Source organism: Bombus bifarius, unplaced genomic scaffold (assembly GCF_011952205.1).
Source record: "Bombus bifarius isolate JDL3187 unplaced genomic scaffold, Bbif_JDL3187 scf7180000009243, whole genome shotgun sequence".
Classification (NCBI taxonomy): domain Eukaryota; kingdom Metazoa; phylum Arthropoda; class Insecta; order Hymenoptera; family Apidae; genus Bombus; species Bombus bifarius.
The window spans coordinates 503099-525705 of NW_022884989.1; the positions used below are offsets into that span (position 1 = coordinate 503099).

The 22607-nt window shown below is 37.8% G+C and overlaps 1 protein-coding gene across 3 annotated transcripts in view; it reads left to right on the forward strand.

The window, feature by feature from the left end:
• Positions 1 to 22607, forward strand: part of LOC117214864 (protein O-mannosyl-transferase TMTC1-like) — a 280632-nt gene that overhangs the window by 222493 nt on the left and 35532 nt on the right. For all 3 annotated transcript variants that reach the window (XM_033461241.1, XM_033461239.1, XM_033461240.1), the window contains exons 8-10: positions 6658 to 6779; positions 7145 to 7309; positions 9156 to 9269. In XM_033461241.1, coding sequence (XP_033317132.1) covers positions 6658 to 6779; positions 7145 to 7309; positions 9156 to 9269 — 401 coding nt within the window. The remainder of the gene's footprint in view (positions 1 to 6657; positions 6780 to 7144; positions 7310 to 9155; positions 9270 to 22607) is intronic.

The following is a 22607-nucleotide window of genomic DNA, read 5'->3' on the forward strand; positions in this document are numbered from 1 at the left end:
TTTCGCATAATATTCCTTCTCCAGATTTTCAATTTTTGTTAATGCAGCGTTAATGCTTTCACGGCCAGACATTATATATTTCTGACTGCTTTCATCGGGATCGATAGTTTCATGATCGGTCTTATCAATGAAAACTGGAGGATTAGTGATATGTACATCTGAGAAGTTACTTTCTTCGTTTGAATTATAAAATACAGATCCGAATTCTTCTAGCCTCTCCTTTGACGAAAATTCTTTAGACTCGTCACTCAAAAATCCAGTTAGATTAATAATCGATTGAGCAGCTATTTCGTTCAATGTCTCCAAAGTATTATCATATTTTTCTTTGGTACCACCAATCACGTGTGTTTCCTTCGCTGTCTTCGATTCTTCTCCATTGCTTGCACTAGTATTTGAAAGTGATAAACCTTCTATAATTTCCTTTTTCCCTTCTTTAGCTTCCTTTCGCGTATTTTCACTCGACACTCCTTCGAACGTTGCCATCTTATTTTTTCCAGGTTCCTTTTCTTCTAAAGATACTTCGTGAACTCCAGCTGAAGGATTATTATCTTTGTTAAGTCTATCAGAATATCCAAGCGCGTGGACATCTGTATTACTTAATTTGCCGATATTCGCGCGAATTTCGATTTGATCTTCGTCAGGAGTTGCAGACGTGTCATTTCCGCTTGGCCGAAACTCTTTGTTTCCATCTTGTAGTTTCGCAACGTGTGCTTCGATAGTCGCAGTAGAGAATTCGTCGTTTCCTTGAGGATCTGTGGGACTTCCTGTTCGAGTACTGATACTCGTCGCTTGATTTACCTCCGAATCAGGTAACAATGCTTTCTCACTGTTCCCGTACTCTCGCAATATTTCATTAATTTTATTCGCAGAATTGTCCTTCTTGGAAATAATAATATTGTCATTGGAAAATTGATTGCTTTCAATATTTAATGTTTGTATTCCGTCAGTCTGATATTCCGATAATTTATTTGGTTTACGTTCTTTCGTACGTATAATATGTTTTTCATTATTTTCCAATGGTTCGATGTTATGAATTTCTTGATAAATTCTTCGATCGTTAAACGGTTCTTTCTCCTTGGTATTTGTTTTTGCTGATAACACACGAGCTCTATTATTCTTTTCGTGAATTCCAGCGTTTACAAATGGTCCCTCTTCTGCAATGTCTGTTATTCCTGATAACGTACGTTCTGCTTGTAATTGCGTTCTTTTTACTAATACGTTATTTTCTTCCATCGATGACGCATTTCCATCGAATATTTGATTCGACTTTACGTCTTTTTTATCGTTATCTTCGGAAGTATCACTCTTTATTTTGAAATCTCTCTTTCCCAGAATTTCTTTACTCAAAGATAACTTTTCATGCTCTTCTTCATTTTTGCTACTCGTTTCGTTCATTCCTTCTTCGACGGGCGATAGTCCTATTCCCTTCGTCGTATCTGCTTCGTATTTTCTTTTATTTGTTACGATGGGATCCTCTTTCAGCTTATATTTACCTCCGGATACTTTATCAACACTTGCATCTTTGTACATTGCTCCTCCGTACGAAATAACCTTCTCATTTTCTTTTTTTCTCGATTCACTTTCTTTATTCGAAATTTCAAACGCGTCGTCATGAATAGCACGTAAGTCTTCGTACTTGTACGTAACGTCATACCTCCAGGGATCTTCTTTAAATATTTCATCGTCTTTAGCCTTAACGATTAAGTTTTCGTCAGTTTCATATTGCTTGTATTTTACGTATTCCTTTGTGTCCTCTTCAAGGTTTTTATTTATTTCCTCGTCATTTTTATTAAATTCATCCTTTTCTTTCTCCGACGATTCTTTGTCTTGTTGCACAATTTTCTTCCCTTGTTTTATATTTATTTGTGTATCACGTGGATCAAATTGTTCGATATTTTTAACGTTTTTCGTTGAAATTTCATCCAAAGTCAGTACCAGATTGTCTTCGCGAAACTGTGGCTTCAATACTTCAACCGACGGTTTAAATTTCTCAGTTTCTACGTTCATTGACCCAGATTTATCTTCCCGTGTTACTATCGGATCGTATTCTGTTTCGCCTCGATCTTCCGGGCCTACTTCCTTTTCTTTCAAATCGCCCGCTTCAAATTTGTCATTGTCCACATTTCGTTCCTCACTTTTTCTCTTCTGTAAATCTTCCGACTCAAATTTCTGCCCTGCTACATCCCACGGCCCAAAGTTCAATTTTACGTTATCTATCTGCGAACTTTCTGCTTCAAATTTTCTTTTCGCTGAAATTTCCGGATCAAATTTTTTCCTTTTCAGACCTTTCGACTCCAATTTATCTCCTTCATTCACATCTTGTAACCGAAGTTTCTTCCCTTGCGAATTCTCAACTTCAAACTTTGTTTTCTTCGTGCCTGAAATATCATGTTCCTTCTTTTTATCACTTTCTTCTTTGGACTTCTCTTTCTCTACATCTTCTAATCCAAATTTTCCTCTATTTATATCGTCTCCTTCGATATCCTCTGCATTCTGCATTCGTAAATTTTCTTCTGTAGAATATTTCCCCCTTAAATATTTCATCTTAAATTCCGCATTCTTCATATTCTCTATCTCAAACTCGTTACTATTTACATCAAACTGGAATTCTGCTGTTTCAGGATCCTCCGCTTCGTGCTTCTTCTCTTTTAAATTTCCCATATCGGACTTCTCTTCTCGAGATTTCACATCAGCTATCGCCTCCTCTCTTTCCTCTAAAGATGTCCATTCGAGTTTAACATTTTCATCAGAATCCAGCGCGTAATCGGCGCGATCTGCCGATGAAACATTACGTCCCTCCATCTCGCTCTGCTGCCCATCGTCATTCAACGATTTTCTTCGTTCCTCGTTTTCAGCGCGCATCTCTTCGGTAGACGTTGATTTCGTTTCAATACGCTCGCGATGTTTCACACGGCCACGTTTGTTTGCATCGACGTGAATTGATGTTTCTTCAGCTGCACTCTTCTGTTTATCATATTCCTGTTGAATACCTTTGCGAGTGTTTGTCGCCGGGGATTCGTCGATACGCCAGGAATTCAACGAAAGATTCTTCTCATTTCCCTGGTACAGATTTTGCCATCTCTGCATCTGCTCTCTCAGGTCCGACGATTCATCTAACAATTGCGGTATTTTTAATTCCGAAGAATCTTTTTTCTCTTGCGTTGTCACGATCGACTTTTCCTTTTCCATCGATATCATCTTTTCATCCATTTTGTTCCTTGCGCGTAGAATATCGATGCTTTCATTAAAATCTGATTCATCATTCGGCAACGTTGAATCTCGATACGATTCCTGTGTTTCCTTGTTAATTAACTTCCTGTCCTGTAAACTGGATTTTACATCTTGATACGATTCGTCCTGTATTTCGTTGCTAATTAACTTCCTCCCTTGCATATTTTGATCCACTTTCACCGAGTTTGATTCATCGACTGTCTTCGATTCTTCATCCTTTTTCTCCTGTCTCGAGCCGCCTTCCCATTTCGTTCGCAAAACAAACGGATCCGAAATGAAAAGCGATTTATCGCTCGAAGGTCGTTTATTTTGGTTCGTTTTATCGTGTGCTTGAAGTATTTTCACAGGTAGTTCTGCAGTCGAGAGTTTATCACTTCCCACTACGCTGTTCATTGTGTTATCGATCGAAATATCATTAAATAATGTCTCTTCATTTTTTATGCCAACGTTGACTTTCGCGTCACGGTAATTACAGTCTTCGTTCCTATGTTCGTCGTTTTTGATCAAACGTTCTTTATTCGGCTGTGTATCCGAACCATATTCTCCTGCTTCTTCCAAACGTGATCCAAAAGCTTTCTTATATTTTTCTTCGCTTCTACTTGAACCATCTTTTCCGGTGTCTTTCATCGGTGATTCAGCATCTGTTTCGTATTTTTCTTCGGTCGTACTTGAACCATCTTTGCTTGTTTCTTTCACTCGTGATTCAGGATGTTGTTTTTTGTATCTGTCTTCAGCCTGTTCCGTGATCCAAGACGTTTTTGTTAATTCGTTAAAATATCCCGTGTTTCTGTTCTCGTTCGAAAGAGACGATTCGTATCTTTTACCGAACGCGTCCTTTTTATCAATTTCCATATCTTCGTTATGTTGTAGAAATTGTTTCGTGTTTAGAAATTTCGTGTCATCGACCCATTTTTCATTCTGTATTCCTAGATCGTAACTCGCGTTTGACCTCCTTAACAGCGATTCCGTGAATCCCATTCCTGATCTGAATGGCAACACAAAGGAGAGCCAATCGTCGCCAAAAGCGTTGTTTCGGAATTTTCCCATGTTTTCCGATTTCACGGTGCTTAATTGCGCCTTGGCATTCGCCAGAATCTTTTGAACCTCGTCCTCGTTGTTGAGATTTTCCGTTAATACCATGTAGTCCGAAATACGGTAGTCTTGTAGCGATCTTCGTTGACGATCTTCGTGCGATTTGCGAAGAGTAAAGTCGGACTTTTCTAGCTTTGGTCTCAATAAAGAGATTAGAGGCGGCAGATTTCTTGTTTCTCTAGCAGAATCCTGTGTTTGAGTAAAGATCAATGTAATTAATGAGGATTTTTCTTAGAAATCAGATATTTTTGGTTTTTGTCAATGTTTATTATAGAATTTTTACAACAGTAGAAGATCGTGGTTGAAATTCATTAAGAGTCATTTTTCGTTTTTGTATCGTACAACAATTTCCAAATTCAACGCGTTGTCAACAAATTCAACATTAAAACTTTATTTTTTATTTTTAATTTTGGTATTAAATATGCGTTATTGTGAGCCGCTTGAATATTTGAAAAACATTAATGACATTAATTATATATGCGGATTAATATTAAATAAGATAATAACTAACATAACAACAGTGCTACTCCTTTATTTTTATAAAACTCTTATAAAAAATGTTTAGAACGTAAGGATGTAGAGATTTTTTAATACACGAAAATTGACACAACGAATTGAAAACATGGATGTAGTATCGAAACATTTAATATATCAATATCGCATTCTCAAATTAAACGAACTAGGGGTAGAAATTGAACGAATTAAGATCATGGAACGGAAAGCGGAACACTACCTCTCTTCTGATAGAAATATTCCTGAAATATTTCAAAAACCACCATAAGTACGTCGGCAGATTGACCAATTCTATGCCATAGCATAGAATTCACCATCTTCACTTTCAGATCTTCACGTCTAACATGTAATTATATTTACAAAAAGTAACTGTATTTTTCGCTATTCCATGCTACAATTCGAATATTTCACTATAAAATCCAATTGACAAAGTGACAAATCTTTTAATCGAAATCATTTTCTTCTCTATTCGGTAATGAAAAATTGCTGAAATATTTCAAAAACCACCATAAGTACGTCGGCAGATCGACCAATTCTATGTCATAGCATAGAACTTTCCATCATCACTTTAAGATCTTCACGTCTAACATGTAATTGTATTTACAAAAAGTAACTGTATTTTTCGCTATTCCACGCTACAATTCGAATATTTCACTATAAAATCCAATTGACAAAGTGACAAATCTTTTAATCGAAATCATTTTCTTCCCTATTCGGTAATGAAAAATTGCTGATGAAAGTTCAAATATCACGGCGGTGAGATTAAAAAGGGAAGAGCGCGACATTCGTTTGCTCGTCACTTCAAAGATTTATTTTTCAATGAATCCGACAAACCGGAAGAAAATCAAACGGTCCGCTGTCGGACGCCGGGAAGGCTTTTGATCATCCGCAGCGCGTCCAAACATACCTGTCTATCCGCGAGGCGAAGAAGCGACCCTCCCCAATCAGTTCCGCTCGAAGCCTCTTGCACTGATCCCATTTCCCACCGGGTTAATCCAGCCTCGTTCGCTCGTGATTTCTGTCGTCCATCCTCCAAAGAATTCTTCTTTCCTTCAACATCGTTGGATATAGTTTCCTCGTTGACGATGTTCACGCGTTCTAACCACGTTTCCGGGCCCTTCTGTTCCACTATATACTTGTTCGACGTTTGACTTGGGACTTTAGACGAGACAATAGCGAAAAGGAGCGATGAAAGAATCACTGGTATCTTCATCATCGTTGGAACTTCGGACACTATTATTCGTTATTGCTGATACGTCGATTATATACTCCGCTGGCAATTGTACAAACAGTCTGCTGAGAACGCGTACGTCGAATATATACGAATGTTGTTCCAGACTAATGTGCATCGTTTAGTTGCGTTGCTTGATGTTATTCTTTCGCGAAAATTCTAGACTTTTCTATCTAGAAACTGCTGTTTCTCTATTTGTTTGATCGCGATGTAACTTTCCTTATTTTCTCACGTTTCTCTCGTAAATTTAATTACGCATTAAACCGTTCCATAAGAATTTCGTGTTTGTATATTCGTGTAACTTTGAAAATACATTCGATTTCCTTAATAATGGATAATTGGTTTAATTATACAATTTCCTTGTTTTGTATCACGCAAGGGATACTCGGAACTTGGTTGACACGTGCGTGACACGATTTCGACAGTTCGTGCGATACAAAACCATTCGTGTCTTCTATGCTCGTAAAAAGTTTACTTAATACGTGGTTAATGGGCGACACAATATTCCGTGGGAAACCCGGAACAATTTCGTTTCCAAGGCAAAACGCTTTTTTCCGCGTCTAACGCAGCAACCTTCGTTTCATTTTCAGCAACAGAGGCACCCGCCTCTTCTTCTTGGTTGGATGTTCCTGGTACTGCCGTTCTTGCCCGCATCCAATCTTTTTATTACCGTTGGATTCGTCGTTGCGGAACGTGTACTTTATTTGCCCAGGTAATTTAACAAAATCTTGTCGTTTCTTGTAATTTTCAAAATAAACACTGTATATGTGTTTCAGAATAGGAGATATTTAAAGAAGGAGAAAATATCGAGAGAAGAGAAACAATCGTTTACGAACAACGTTTCATGTATATGTATATTTTTAGAAGTAGACTAAACTGAAAATTTCTATTAATATAAACTTGGTTCGTTTAAACAAAATAAAATATACGTATATAAATGTTCATGCAGTATAATTTTGGAAATGTAATTAAAATACTTGTTAGTTTTACACTTGAAAGATCTTAAGATTTTACTGTATTTTAGAGAAAGTTAAAACAGATTCGAAAATATCTCAAGCGAGCAACGAATGTTCACAGCGTTGGATGGATTCTTCTGGTCGTATATGGGATGCAAATCAGCTGGACGGCTATTCCGCGCAGAAGAAGTCTGATCACGACCGGAATCGTTCTACTTCTACTCCTAGGATGCTACAGAACGATACTTCGAAACAGAGACTGGACGTCCAGAGAAACTCTTCTCAGGTTTGTCGGCCGAGTTTTTTAACACTTTGCACTCGAAACGTCAACTGTACTGGCACTATATTTCTGATATAAGACGCTTCGATATTGATGAACGTATGCAGTTTATAAAATTATTGGACATGCACTTTACATTCAACGATTCGCTCTCTTTTCAAACATATTTTCGTGCGATTGATTTATATATTTTGGAGGATATTATATTGAAAAAGAAACTCAAACATCGAATATATGAACACGAGAACAAAGACTGAAAGAAATTAGCGTCTTTCACGATTTACTCTGCAAAAAATACGTACAACGTTACATTCGCCGAAAGAGTTTGTTAATTTTAATGAATTCGTAATGTAAACGTTTAGATGCTTTTAAGAGATAAAAAACAACGAGTTTTGAAAAAAGTATATGACATTTCCTTTTTTGCTTGATTACGCAGAAATTCTTGAATCGTCGGAACACGCGATTATTTTTCACCGTACGCAAAAGCTGTCATAACATTGAACTGATAACAAACTGGTCGATAATAGAACGAGATCGAGGGACGACAGACACGAACTTTTGAATGTTCGCCTATATCGATGATGAAAAAATAATATTCGATATTGTATTTTTCTTCTCTTTCCTTTGTTCGTGATACGAAAAAGAGAGCGAGAAGTTAAATTTCATCTTAAAGCTCATCTCAAACAATTTCAAACGAAGCGTCGAAATGTTTTTCAGTTGCGTCATTATTCTTGGGACATTCGAGAAATTTTATGAATATTTTTAAATTCGTGGCGAACGTTTTTGCATCGAATTTTCCGAAAAAAAGTAGAGAAAATCTCCACGCTTTATGGAAGCTACAGTAGTTTATTGTCGTGGCAAAGAAATTACCTGCAAGGTTGTAAAAATGTAAGGATATGAGGTTTCACTGTAGGTAATGGGTATTCAGTTTTATGGAGTCGAGAGTTACAATTATAAGGTAAAAGATATCCAATATCGAGGAGATTATAAAAATATAGAAGACAAGAGTTTAATGTCAAAATTATTGGCGTGCAGGAGGATCTGCAAATATTACTAATTTATGGATGGAATCGACCTACGTATTAGATAATTTTTTAGATTTATGTTTTATATTAATACAATTTATTGATGTTAGTAATTCGACTCAGGACTCGGAAAATTTCACTAATCATATTAGTTCAATTGTGCAAGTGGATCTTGATCCTCGATAATTCCACGTTTATAATATATTTGTTACCAAAATTTTATTCAATTTATTACTGAATTTCTTACAAGAAAATTTTCTGTCGTTACTGACTTGTAACTCGTTAAGTTTTATGGTCTATGTATATTACATTCTTATTCTTATCATTATATATTTTTATTATCGTATATCTACATTAGTATAATAGGATTGTGCAAGAGGAGCCTGATGCTCCATATTTCCCCACCTTTGACGCATTAGTCTACGAATGAGTAATACAGAAGTCGAAAGAAATATTCAGTCAAAAAGTTTACAAATGAAAAGCCAACGAGAAAATGGGAAATCACAATTCACGTTACTCCCTAACTTGAAACTCTCCCCTTAGTCGTTCGTTCGGTACGCAAGCTCGTAATTCGTCGTGCACGAAATCCCCAGTCTAAATTCCCCGAATCGCGGCATAATTTCGCGAAAATTTACGCGGGCCTCTTCGTCACTGGTGGGACAACGCCGCGGGCACACCGCCAATGCTGTCGCACGAGCGAGAATCGCGCGCGTGGTAGCAATTGGCCAGACGATATCAGATGTAACCGCGGCGGGATAAAGAGCCGGGGATCGCGTCGAGGTCGAGATGATGACCCTGTCTCTGACCCCGAATCCTCTTGTTTATAGGGCGGGTCTGCGGTCTCTTCCCCATAACGCCAAGATGCATTATAACTTCGCCAACTTCCTGCGAGACACGTCGCAACCTAACCGAGCTATTCTACATTACCAGCTGGCCCTTTGGTGAGTACTATGAATAAGAGAATTTCATTCGATAGTTGTGTAAATGTCGTCGACTCTTTAGACAACATTCTTTTTCGCTTGCGTGAAAGATGAATTTTGATAGGATGATAAATCCCCCGAGACGCGAAACACATGTGTGGTTAACATCCGGTTAAATTTACGGTTTGTCCTACGTTTCCTCGAGCATCAGTACGTACAACGCTTTCAATTTTTCCGTGAGAAACGCAGGGAGCAGCGTATCGACTGACATCATCTCTTCTACCCTTCAGAGTCCCCTTTTCCCCAAGGCGCCACGGCCAACTTTGCTCGTGACTCGTGGTTACCCACGTTTATTTGCGTTAAATCAAATCGCTTGTAAGCAACCGGAGATCTAAACGACAGGCATTTTTACATTTTTACAGCGGTGTTGTAGACACGAGGTTAATTTTTTAGGATTTTTAAAATTGTCTATCTCGGTGAATATCTTTGATACACAGACGAAAAGTAACGTGTTTGTCGTTAAAGACAGATCAAATGGTAAATCGTCAAGATTTAATTTATCTTATTTATCGCTTGTCACTGTTATACAACAACGTTTTTAGTACTAATAATATGTAATTTGTGACGTGTAAAACTTCACCAATAATATTAGTTCAATTACAATCAAATTTCACGCACTCGTAGCCATTCGGTGAGCTTCCTGCAACGCTTGCTACATAATGATTTCGATTTGCCTTTTGCTACGATCATTCTTTAACAAATATTAGTCCAAGCAAACACGTCGTTCCAAAGACGGAGGAATCTGTCCGTTAAGGGAAGAAAGTACGAGTTTCTCGTTCGAAGTCAGTCACGACGAGAGGCAAGACTAGCGAGCTTACATCCACGAGATCGTTTTTTTCTTTTTCTTTTTTTCTCTCTTTTACTTCTCGTGTCCTCTTTCAGCGTAGCTCGGCCACGCTTATCAAAGCAGTAAAAGGTTTACTGACAGTGACTGGTATTCCGATAATGAAAATTCCACTTCCCCGTTCGCGCGAATCCTTTTGAAGTCGCCGCCTCAATGAACCGATCCCACGTTCTTCCCACTGGGAACCAGGCCATCAACCCGTTCCTTTTTCGCCACCACATCGCGGCCTTGTTTCCATGTCGCAACAAGGCGAACTTTCCCGCAGACTCTTTCCTCGTCTTTCGTGCAAATACATATTCCCCAGCGTTCGTTTCCATTACCACGCTTTGTCTCTTTTTTCTCGATTTGTTGTTCCATTGTTTTGCATCAGCAGGATGAACATTGATGGTATCGATCTCGGACATTGACATAGCTGTCGTTTCGATAGTCGTTTTCGAAAAATTGAGAAATTTATTTTAAAGGTTATTGAGTAATTGTACAAGATTTCGTACTTTTCACAGTCAGAATTTTATATAACAACTCGTGTTCCATTACAATTGGAGCGATGACACGCTATCGAATAATCGAATGGAAACGTATATATCACTTTTGGAGGAGAAAACGTTGTTTGAGTTAGACTGTTCCGTAAGTTTGAAACACCTAACGTGCTTCTTATGTTCAACATCGATCGATTCTGACCAAATATCATGAAGCTGCGTATACTAAAACGATGGACAGAAACTGTAGAATCACACTTTACTGTTACATCAGCTTCCACCAAGACGCGCTATCGATCCTTGCCACAATATTCGTGAAGCTCGTTAATCTATTGTATAAGGTTGATAAAAGTTTCAGGTCGGTGTATTAATTTGTTAGCCGTGTCGCTGAGTGAATATTTTTGGGAAAACTGAACTGAGAATAGATGAAGTTGTGTTTCTCTGCAGACACTTGAAATAATTCAATTATCGATAATAAAAAAGAGCAACACTTTTCAAAGAAACGAAACAAGACATTTTAATTCATAAAGTTTAATTCATAATTCCAATTATAGATTGAATTGAACATAAAATTAACGCGCTGTTTATACACCTCTTAATTCCTATACCAACATTTATTTTCAAAGCTGTGGTAAAGTCTACCTTTCATGGAATATCTAATTGTCCGAAGAATTACGAGACTAATTATTACCATCCAATTAATTGATTGTGTTTATCTTGTGTTTCGTTGTTATAGCTCCTTTTACTGTAAAGAAATTATTGCAAAGAAACTTACACGTACCTATAAATAAACACAATGGGATATCATTAAACGTTTAATGGCTCATTATACATTATTGACTGCTAATTTTATGACATACCGTGAATAATAATATCATTGGTTTGTTAACGACTTATGAAGGAGTCACCGATGAATAGATATAATTGATAATTAATTTCGTTTCCGGTTAAACTGCATACGGGTGTTTTCTACAGGATCAATCAGCCAGTCAAATTGATAACGCTCGATTCATCTTCCAACTCATTGTTTGTTAAATTCGATCGCGTATTAATTAAAATCATTATCGGGCAGATCTCTCTCTCTCTCTCTATCACTGATTTTGACTCTATGATTTTTGCATTCATTATTGCAACGTTATTTAATGGAAAAATATCCTGCAATTTTGCACTGCTGCAGCGTTGAGTATATGCACGATTGCGTACTGTAAATATAAAAATTGATAGATGTCCTTCAGAGACCGAGGCAATAAATATTGTAAAAATACGATTTTATATGGAAGCTGTCGTAATTGTTTGCCTGAAGTTTGAAACGTTTATCCGAAGAGTAATGAATGTTAATAGAAACGCTGAGTTGCTAATTGACGTATGGAAGGCAAATAAATTTCATAGAAATTAACATTGTTTTTGAATCTTTGAAAACCGAGCGATCGTTCCAGTGGGATATACTGTATATCCTTTGTTAAATTAATAGCTGGTTTTATCGGGGATTTCGAAATGTGTTGATCTCTCGACGTGCGTGTTTCATAATTTATAATATTTAAAAATTCGCGACCATAGGAAATGCGTTTGGCGAGTCGGGAAACGCGCGATAAAACCTTAAATTCGATCTATCGAGCTTCGAGCCGTAACTCCGGTTGGATTTTTGCACAAGCGAAAGCACACGGGGAAGGCCGGAAACGCAACGAATCGTGAATTTCTGAAACTGCTGCCTCGTTCCGTGTTTCTCCTCATTCAGGACCGGTAAGCAAAATTAATCCATGCGCCAGTGTACACCGTTTACTGGCGCACTAAAATGCAGAATCCAATTAAATAATTCAAGCATGGCGGCGCGATGAAGGGTAGGTTTACAGTGTGCATCCACGCGTACCGTCGTATGCACCAACATTGAGTGCACGCGAAAACGCTACGGCCGAAAGAATTCCCTGCCAACCACTTGATATCTCTACGATAACTGTAATTTAAGGTTCGTGGCTCAGTTTCTCTGTACATCGACTGACTAAACGTTTTAACATTTTGTTCATACGCACTTATCGCTGTAAGTCGTGGTAAACAGATTTGTAAAAGGTTGGAGAATAGACTCACTTGTTCATTTCTAAGAATTTATTTCATTTCACACACACACACACACACACATTTTCGTGTGTACATATTTCAGATCTGCACTGGTCAGGATATCGATGAGCATAGGTATTTTTGTCAATTTAATTGAAATTATTGATTGTTTATTTTACGTTACAAATATAAATAACTTAACGCGTGTTACAAAGAATACGTAAAAATAAATTGTGTAAGATACAAGCGAAATTTATGTAAAAATATAATGAAAGGAAGCATCATAATTGTATTAAAACTTGTAGGTACAGGAATTAGAGTTGTAAGCGAAACAATTCTCTAGTGTTTAAAAAGTAATTTCTAATTTATTTTTTGTACTATTAATTTAATTAATAAAACATGTATTTCTTTAAACCCCATACAATGAGAGTACACTTCTAACACACTGAATTAAGAACAGCTAATTATTCATTCGCGTGAAAATGTACTGTTTTAGAAAACGTCAATCCTTTTTTCTTTCTTCTGTGCTCATATTTTGTCAAAGTCACGATATTCTTACACGAATATTTTGTTATTGGATTTCTGAGACAAACAATCGTGAAATTTTGAAATCCAAAATATTTTTATATGAAGTTTACTTTATTTCCTCCTTGAAACGGTTTTAAGCGAATCATTTCTGTCGAGTCGATCATTTTGTCGCTTAAAACGTTGATATTTAACTTAGCAATTTCGTGGACTTCTTATTACATACAAATATTTAGATTTTATTCATTTCCGTCTTTTTGAAAAATAAAAATTTTTGGAATTAAGTTTTTTTTGGATTTTAAAAGATGGTATAGAAATATAAATCTTAAATACGTATAGCATAATGGCAGTAATACTAATTCCTAATTTATACTTGATTATCTATATAAAAATAGCTACAAACTAATCATGTTACAACAATATTTAAAAGACTTAAAAGATTATAAATACTAAAAATTATAAAAGTAATTTTAAAAAATAAGACTATCGAATATTCTATTCGCACACTATGTATTAGTTTTCTGTATCATTAATTTATCGGTAATCTATGTAATAAGCTTAATTTCCTTATAACTGGCTATCACCCGATACTTTTGATCAATAATATACCTGTTTGAAAAGTGGAATATGTACTACGTACTACGTACGTTCTTCGAAAGGAAATTGAGAAAAAGGAAAATACTGGTAAAGCAAATATCATACTTTCGCGACTGAATGAGTGGCGGAGATAAAAGGAAAGCGAAACAAGGTGTTTCAAAGAGTAAATCGTGGTCGAACGAAGGAATAATATTTAGCTAACGAATAATTTTAATTGCAGAACATATACCGACGTATGTACAAAAGCGAAAGAAAGAGGAGGAAACGAAACGAAAAAGATAGAAAATGTTCTGAAGTGTAGAAAACAAGAATGGAAATTGGAAATAAAATCGTATCGTTTGTAACGCCAGATATATAGTAAACGTCACTGTCGTTTTAGTCGTGAACGTTTCGAGAAAGAAATGAAATTTTCATTAGCAAAAGATGATCACGAACGATGTTATCTCTCATATATTTTAAAGAATGATATCGTTATTGTCCACAAATATTTAAACAAGTAGTAACGTATCGATTCAGTATTGATACTGCCGTAATTGATAACAATCCATTACGAATAGCTTACGATTTCGTATTTTTCATTCTAATTCGGTTTCATAATGATTGATCGATTACAAATATAGGACGATTGAACGTTAAGATCGTTAAGCAGAACTAAAGTCAGAATATCCAATTCGAAGTATTGGAAAAGGAAAGTAGTTCTAAAAACGGTTAATTCTGTTTTCAACTGAATCATTAACGCTAACTGCAATTGGTCATTACTTTTGCTAAAAGACAAGAATATTTTGTATTCTCTGTCGTAAAATCTAAATGAGCATTATAAGATTCAATGATTGATATCTATCACCTAGACGAGCATAAATAATTGTTGAAAGTAAATATTGCATTTGTATTGAAATTTCTTATTTTCGTCCAGTGCATTCAACTTCGACCTATTGGATCAACGATAACTATCAGAAGTTTTCAATCAAAGTATAATTGTATTATACCGTTGAGATATAGAAATTACTAAGAACAAAAGTGAAAAACAACTGGTTCGTGAAATATGAACGATAACCTTCTCCCTTGTTCTCCCTTTTACTGCGTCTTATTAAGAAATCGATCTATCATTGGATCGGCGCTTCGGAACCATTGAGCCGTGGTAATGACAGTTCGATCGTGTCCTCGTTTCCGGTCATCTCGTAGTTGCGTGCAAAGAGCAACCACTTCTGATCGAATTCTCTACAAGACGAAACGAAGCGAGATCGATCGGTAATTCATGAATACTCGACTCTTTTGTGAAAGGTGTTCGTCGAATGAATGCAGCTTGGCCTCTGTTCCTGAACGACGAGCCAGAACTCTCTTCGCTGTGGATATCGCGATAGAGAGAGAAAAAGGAAACGCGAAGACTTGGAGGAGACGTTTGCCACCTCTTGACAAAAGCGTCGAAGGTTACAGCAGTTAATTTCCGCGATACTGAAGAATTTTAATCGACCTACACTTTCATAATCTTTGCACGGCTTTGTCGACGTTCTTTTGTGCTGTTACGGGCCACTAGAGGAACGTAATGTTTATTAATGAAAGGGCATGTGTTCCGGAGTTAATTGAAAAAGCACAACGATCGCGATGGCGGATCAGTCAACTTCGAAGGTTAATTTAGCGTGTTACACGGCGCGAAGGCAGTTTTATTGAAAATGATTCTTTTGATCGAACCAAGGCTGCGAAAAAATAAATGGCCTTATATGGAAGACTGGAATTAGTAATCTGTGAAAATTTTCAAGATAAACGAAGCGGGTTATTAATATCGTAAAACTGTTCGCAGATTGAAAAGATACTCCAAGGTTGTTTAATATGTATCTGTTTAGTAGATGATAGTTTCCCTTTTAGACTCAAAGTTTTTACGACTGCACGTTTTTATTTTAAGGCACTCTTTTAACAGTATGGTAATTAAGGTTCCTAAGAAAGTTTACTAGGTTTGCTGTTCTTGCAGGAAGTGTAGATGAGATTTTTTTTAAACAACGTCAGCAAATTTATTCGCGTTTGCTTGAACTGAAATGAAATTCTTATTAAAAAAGAATCGTGCAAATCCTTACAAAAATAGACCCAAATTCATCTAGTTAACCTCCTCTTCAATTCTCAACTCGCTCAACTGCGTGCCAGGCTACTTTCTAAATCCATCTAACGACCAAACGGACCACTCATCGACCGCATTTCGACTACATTCTCGACGAAGAATCGTTTCTGCGTGCACAATATTCATTCGTCGCATCGTTGCGAAAAATTGCATGGCTTGGTGCGCGTAGAGTGTCTGTCTCGTTGTTCGAGTCTTCGCCGTGGTTGTGACCCGAGAGAAGGTAAAAAAAATAGCGTGGGAGAGAGAAGAAAAAGAGCCATTTCGAGGGCAGAAAGTCCATGAAATTTCAGTCTCGACTACGAGATGCTACGTTTTTGATAGGCACCCCTGTGTCTTTGTTTGTCGCGTATGTTTCCCTCGAGAGGTAAGTGCATTGTGACCAACTAATTAGTTCGGACAACACCATCGGACTAAGCTTAGTGTCGCTTTTGAACTGCGCAATCCCATCGGCGCCAACGAATAACGCGACGACAGAGGAAAAAAAGATAATTACGTGTGATATAGATCTGTTATTTCATTCTCATCGTCTGTGCTTTATAATATAGAACGCCAAAAAAAGAAAGAAAGAAAGAAAGAAAGAGGAAATACCAAACGAAGTAAAATATGTTGGTTTTCTAACAACGTAGTGAGCAGATATTCTAATAGTCCAAGAAAACCTATCGTTAAAATTCCTTTTTTTCTTAAATAATGCCTAAATAATGCTTTAAATAATTCTTAAATAATAATCTGTTATTTCATTCTCATCGTCTGTGCTTTATAATATAGAACCCCAAAAAAAGAAAGAAAGAAAGAAGAAATACCAAACGAAGTAAAATATGTTGGTTTTCTAACAACGTAGTGAGCAGATATTCTAATAGTCCAAGAAAACCTATCGTTAAAATTCCCTTTTTTCTTAAATAATGCATCAAAGTGCAAAGTTGGAACGCTTCAGTGCTTGTTCGAAGCGGAATAGTATCGCGCCGTTTCCTTAAAACCACTTTGCAGTTTCCGTGCGTCAAACTGTATCGATGTACCGGTAGACCAAGGCCGTGAGAAGCCAACAAAAATGCATTAATTAGCCACATAGCGGCTGGAGACGAAGTGGCAATCGCCTCGCCTCGCTTCTCTGTCTTCTTTCTTTCGCTTGCATCCTCTTCCTCCGCGTTCGACCTCACCCGTTCATTTTTTCTCAGTCTCCTTTGGTCGGTCTCTGGCATTTTTCACCCCTTTTTTTCACTTTCTCAGCAAACCGCAACCACTTCTTGCCCTTTTTCTCCAGGCCAGGCTAATGATCCGCGTTTTAACGCACGAACCAGCATATCTGATCGGGAAACCCACGCGTTTATGGTAACCCAAGAGAGGAGGGGAATCGATGCCGAGGCCAGGTTCAGGTATGAACTAATCGAAGATAATGGGATTATTGTCCTTCGGATTCGGTTTCGGCTGCTTTGATTTTCTGGTCCATTGACTCTCTGTTATGTGCAATTAATGCGAAGGATTAATGGTGTTTGACTCCTGAGCTTTTCCCCGAACAAGCGATTGCGTAAATACATTGCATACACTATCGACTAAAAATTGTACTCTCCGTGTTTATGTATAAATTTTGTTTTAATATTATCGTAAATTTCTTACATTTCATCGAATGGTGAATAACGATAAAACGTTCAGTTACGTTTGTTTGATTTTATTGATGTTTAAGATACGAGAAGAATTTATCGATACGAAATAAATCTTCTTTTGATAGCAGCTTTTGAGAGTCAGCTCGAAATTAATGTTACAGATGCTCGAGAGTATCGAGAATAGGGGAATTGTATACCGATTTGTTTTCGATTCTTGAAGTATTTCGAAATTTCGCTCTGAATTTTTCAGACGAGCCAACGTCTAACATTCACGGACGCAAAAGTGCCTGAAACAAAATGTTAGAAAAATATTAGAAAATATTAAATATTTCTAAAATAATCGTCTCCTAAAACTCCCACCTGTACACGCCCAAATCCATTGGCTGGCTAATCTTTGGTTACAACTCTTATTTGGTGGTATTTGTCCGCGAAAATGCAATCAATGCGGTAAACACGGGCGAAACGTGGTTGACTGTGGAAAAAGACGAGGTGAAAATGGATGAGGAGTGGAACAGAAGAGATGGAAAAGTAAAGGGAAACAGAGAGAAAGTAAAAGAGGAGGAGAAAGAGAGTAAAAATGATGCAGGCGTGAGAATAGCAGCGCAGCATCGACGAACGACTGCAAGTCAGATGAAAATTGCACTTGGACTGTACACTCCCGCTCGTCCACCTCGCTCGCTTGTAGATCTCATTTCCTAGGCCGAGTTTGCCGACTGTCCAATGTCCCATTCGTGCTTTTTCTGTCCCTCTGTCCCGTGTTCTGTTTCTCCATCGACGCCTAGCTTTCTCCGGTCGGAGCCGGTATTAGCTTTGAAAAATTGAACCTTCGACTAACTGTCAATTTCCTACGCTTGTTTCGTTCGGAGAATCAACGCGACGAGCGTTCTTCGAGCCTCAGACGCGAACACGGTCCCTCGACTGTTCGCGAACACAGATCTTACTCTCTCGTTTCACTAACCAGGAGAATTATTTTTGTCGCCAACAGATTTCTATATTAGGTTTTCGAGAGAACAATGGAGAGAACAATGGAGAGAGTTTCGGCTTTTCGTTCGTTTTCGATTTATCCCTTTGTTCCTATTTCGATTTTCAACATTTTACGGGTTCGTGCTGATCCTTTATCAAGTTCCTCTTTCGTTGCAATGTAACGGGAATCGCGTGTTGGTTAGAACTGTTGGTAAAAATTTGGACTATTTATACGTTTATACACTTAAAATATCTTCTGCTTAATATATGATTATTGTTGCGATTATAATTATTCAATGATATTCAATATGTCATAAATTAGAAAGCACGATCTTCCTTATCCAACTTGTAACCAGAGCAAGTTAACTATAATTCAAGAGCAAGTTAACCCTAAGCAAAAGTTAACTATAATTTCGTTCACACGTCAAACTATAAACATCAAACCGTCGAATGATTTTCTTCGATCACATTCTTAGGAATTTTCCATTTCCATGACTTTATCAACTTTCATTCATACGAATTGTTTTTTTTTCTTTAATATTGCATCGATTCGCAAACGAAAATTTGTATATCCTGTCTTTGTCATTGTATAAGATACAAAAGAAGGTGGACTTGTTAATAAGCTTTTATTTGTGAAAAAGTAGTTCACACGAATTAATTTCAACTTAATTTCAGCTAGAGACTAGCAAGTAGACGGATAATAAATTCAAATAGCGACTCTAGTTATTCCAACTTTAATTAGAGCAACACCTCGGAATCACAACAAATCTCAGGTTCGTCCCTCTCGTTGACGTTCTCCTGGATCCTGACTCGACCAGGACGAATTAGTTTTCGATCAGGCGGCCGAAATTTCCCCAAGGAGACATTCCGCGAAGTTTCTCGTCCGATGGGAACGCCACATCGGCTAAGTAATTTAAAATAGCCCGAGATTGATCCGGCGAATCCGATGGTCCAGTAATAATTGAGAGCGGAAGAACGTTCGCGCGCGCTGAGTTCTCGCGCGTGTAGAAGTTTCCAAAGCGTAGTTCGGTTGGCTGTTATTGCATTCGCGGAAAGAATAGCTCCAGGTGCCTGGAGAATTGTCAGGGAGGAATAAGAAACGCCCCGGACGGAGAGAAATACGTAGTCAATCGATGGAATGCCACTAGGACCGGGGAACGAAGCGACTTGAGTTTGCTTTTCATTCGCCGTCAAGCGCTGCCCGTTTCCCTGGAACGTCTCCTGTTCTTCTTCCATGTCGTTCTTTATTTCCTTTCTTTAGCTTCCGAATAAGAAACGTTTCTTCTTGCGTAAAACGTGCTCCTGCACGTACGTTTTCTTCTGTTTTCGTTCTGGTTTCCCTCGTGGTAACGGTTGACAGTATTTTTCGAACGTCTCTGCAGCGAGACGTATTCTCGGTCTGGTTTTAATTTAACGCACCAAACCGCCTGACTGGTGACGCGGAAGAAGTTTTATATCGTTTAATCGCAGAATATTTAAAAGAGACATAGATATAGGTATATGGTATACTTCATCGCTTTTGTTCGTTGCTTCGTTACTATACGTGGAATTACCAATAAGCGTTTCTCTATTATCATATATGTTGTTGAAGTAACTACTTCAAGAAAAACTCTACATCTTTATTTATGTACATCCGTGATCTGCAGACTGCTATTACTCAGAAATATTCTGAATAAGGAGCGGTGCATATTATTGTACCCTTGAATATACATTATGTTTTGGGTTGCAAGGTCTAGGAACAAAGGAACTAATAAACAGATTTCTATTTATGTTTCCTGTAGCCTCTAGCCAAAGCTACAAGGTCAACTTTTTTGGTAATGTCCTTTTGCTATAAATATATGAACGTGCTCCTTATCGTTCCATTGTCTAGTGACACTAAGAGACTAAGGATCTGAATAAGCATAAACTTATACATTATACTTATACATTTAATTATTTCAATATACTTTTCTATTACAAATTCATCCACTTGTTCTTCGGTCAACCTCCACCTCAACATATGTGTATGTATATACAGTGTAAGTGGTGTTAACGAAGGAGCAAAGAGAAGAGTATGTTGATGAAGTATTAAGAATTTATATGTCTGGCGTTAGTCTTAGGAGCGCGTTGCGTATCTTCATTAGGACAAACCATCGTAGCTGTTCAATGGAGATTATATTCACAATTATTTGTACAAGTGTCGACTTAACAGGGTGTTACGCCGGGCGACTCTCTGCCTGGCCCAGGTCACACACCGCGGGCCAGACGGACACCAGATGTCCGCTCTTCCGTACGGCGTACCCTCAATAGCCTTAAGCATCCGTCATAAACCCGAGTCACTTGCCTGCAAAGGTCCTTTAAACAAAACAAACATCTGGTTCCGAGGAATTTCTAAACACTATTGTCTACCACGGCTGGACAAGGGAAAGTTGGTTTTTCTCACGCACGCTGCAACTTTCCTCCCACTAACCACTTTCTCTCGAGGGCAGTTAAGACCCTTCGTTTAACCAATTAAAAACGAAGCCTATTCCCTCACTCTCCTAAATAACATCGGCACCAACAAATCCGATGGTCCCGTGCGCTAGACACACCCATCCTTAGCTTTCCTCGGACACAGCATCGTCACTCAATTTCACTTCTTCTACATCGGTGGAAAAGTCAACTACTAAGTATACGCTAATGCCCAGCGGGGCAGTCTAAGCATAACGCGAGAGCCGGTCTCGGTATTGTCGAGCATACATTTCCTCTCCTAAATCTCATAGTGCTACGTCCACTAATACACTAAATCTAATTATAAGAGCCCTGCTCTAACGCATATATCTATCTTAGCTTCGTGCGACAAGTTGTTAATTGCTTATTTCTCTACGTCAGTGTAATCTAAGTGCTGGAAATATATAATTTATAATTCTGTGAATCCCAGGGTTATACAACCTCAATCACCCCTATTATCTCAACGGAAATCAGGGGATCGATCAATTCGTGGTGTCGATTGTTATAATCGTAACGGGGATTTACGACCCCCGTTGACGTCTCTCCTTGCGATTACGTCTCCCCGCGATTGGTCGAATAAACACAGGGTTTAACAATTAATCGTGGTGATTAGACACTCTTAATGTAAAGACAATGTTCTTAGGTTCAATAACGAATCCACGGTCAACGGGAAAACTCTTTGTACAATTAAATATGTTTTGAAACACAAAGTGTCGTTAGCTGCGACGCACGGTATCTTTCTGACTGCCAGACAAGACGACGCGTGTCTTGTCTTTTGACTGATACGATCACATTTGTCATTTGCATATTGACCGGAGATATCAACAAAATTCCAGGCGCCGTTACTAGGTTGACCCGCGTAGAGCCGTCATTGCTCCTGCCCGGGGCTTGTTTGTTAATACAGCGTGTGTCCCTCGATATTGGTACTTCTACTGTTAAGTAAAAACGTACATCCCGTGACCGTGGCTACGTTCGGCGACCAGTTGTGTCACCTCGACCCCAAGCCCACTGTCACTTACCTTGGGCAAGCATAATCAGATCGTATCACAACAACTACTTCTAAGTTCTATTATTCAAGTACAACTATAATAAATAATTTAGACCAAAGTATTGGGAATCTTCCCAAAATTCCAAAAGAAAGGCCCGATGTCCCTACATCTCCGACATATAAATTAATGAAACAATAAGAAGAATTAATTGAAACCGATCGCCTGCCATTGAATTATGAAATTTATTAGTATTGAAATCATCTTTTAGAAAATTTAATATCAATTGTGTATTTATTTAGCGAAGTTAAGAAATTTGGATAAAGTAGAGTCGAGTGATTTGAATCGTCACCGTAAGGAAGTTTCAAATTAAAATATAAAATACGACTGCTTCGATAGAATTCAAAATATCTACTTCTCGAAGGTATTGCGTACGGTGGTGGTGTACATTTCCATGAAACGTATTGCGATAATATTCAAGCTTTGATATAACGTTAATTCGTACGTAGATTTGATTTTTGAATTTTTGAAAGGAAATTTCCACGGCTGTTCATTAATTTCATATTTCCGTAATTCAGTCTGCAAATGGACGCGAACAATATGCGTCACCTTTATGCTAATATTCACGCCATGCGAAAACTTCCTTGATGGCAGTTGCACGTAGTTCGGTTCTTGCAGG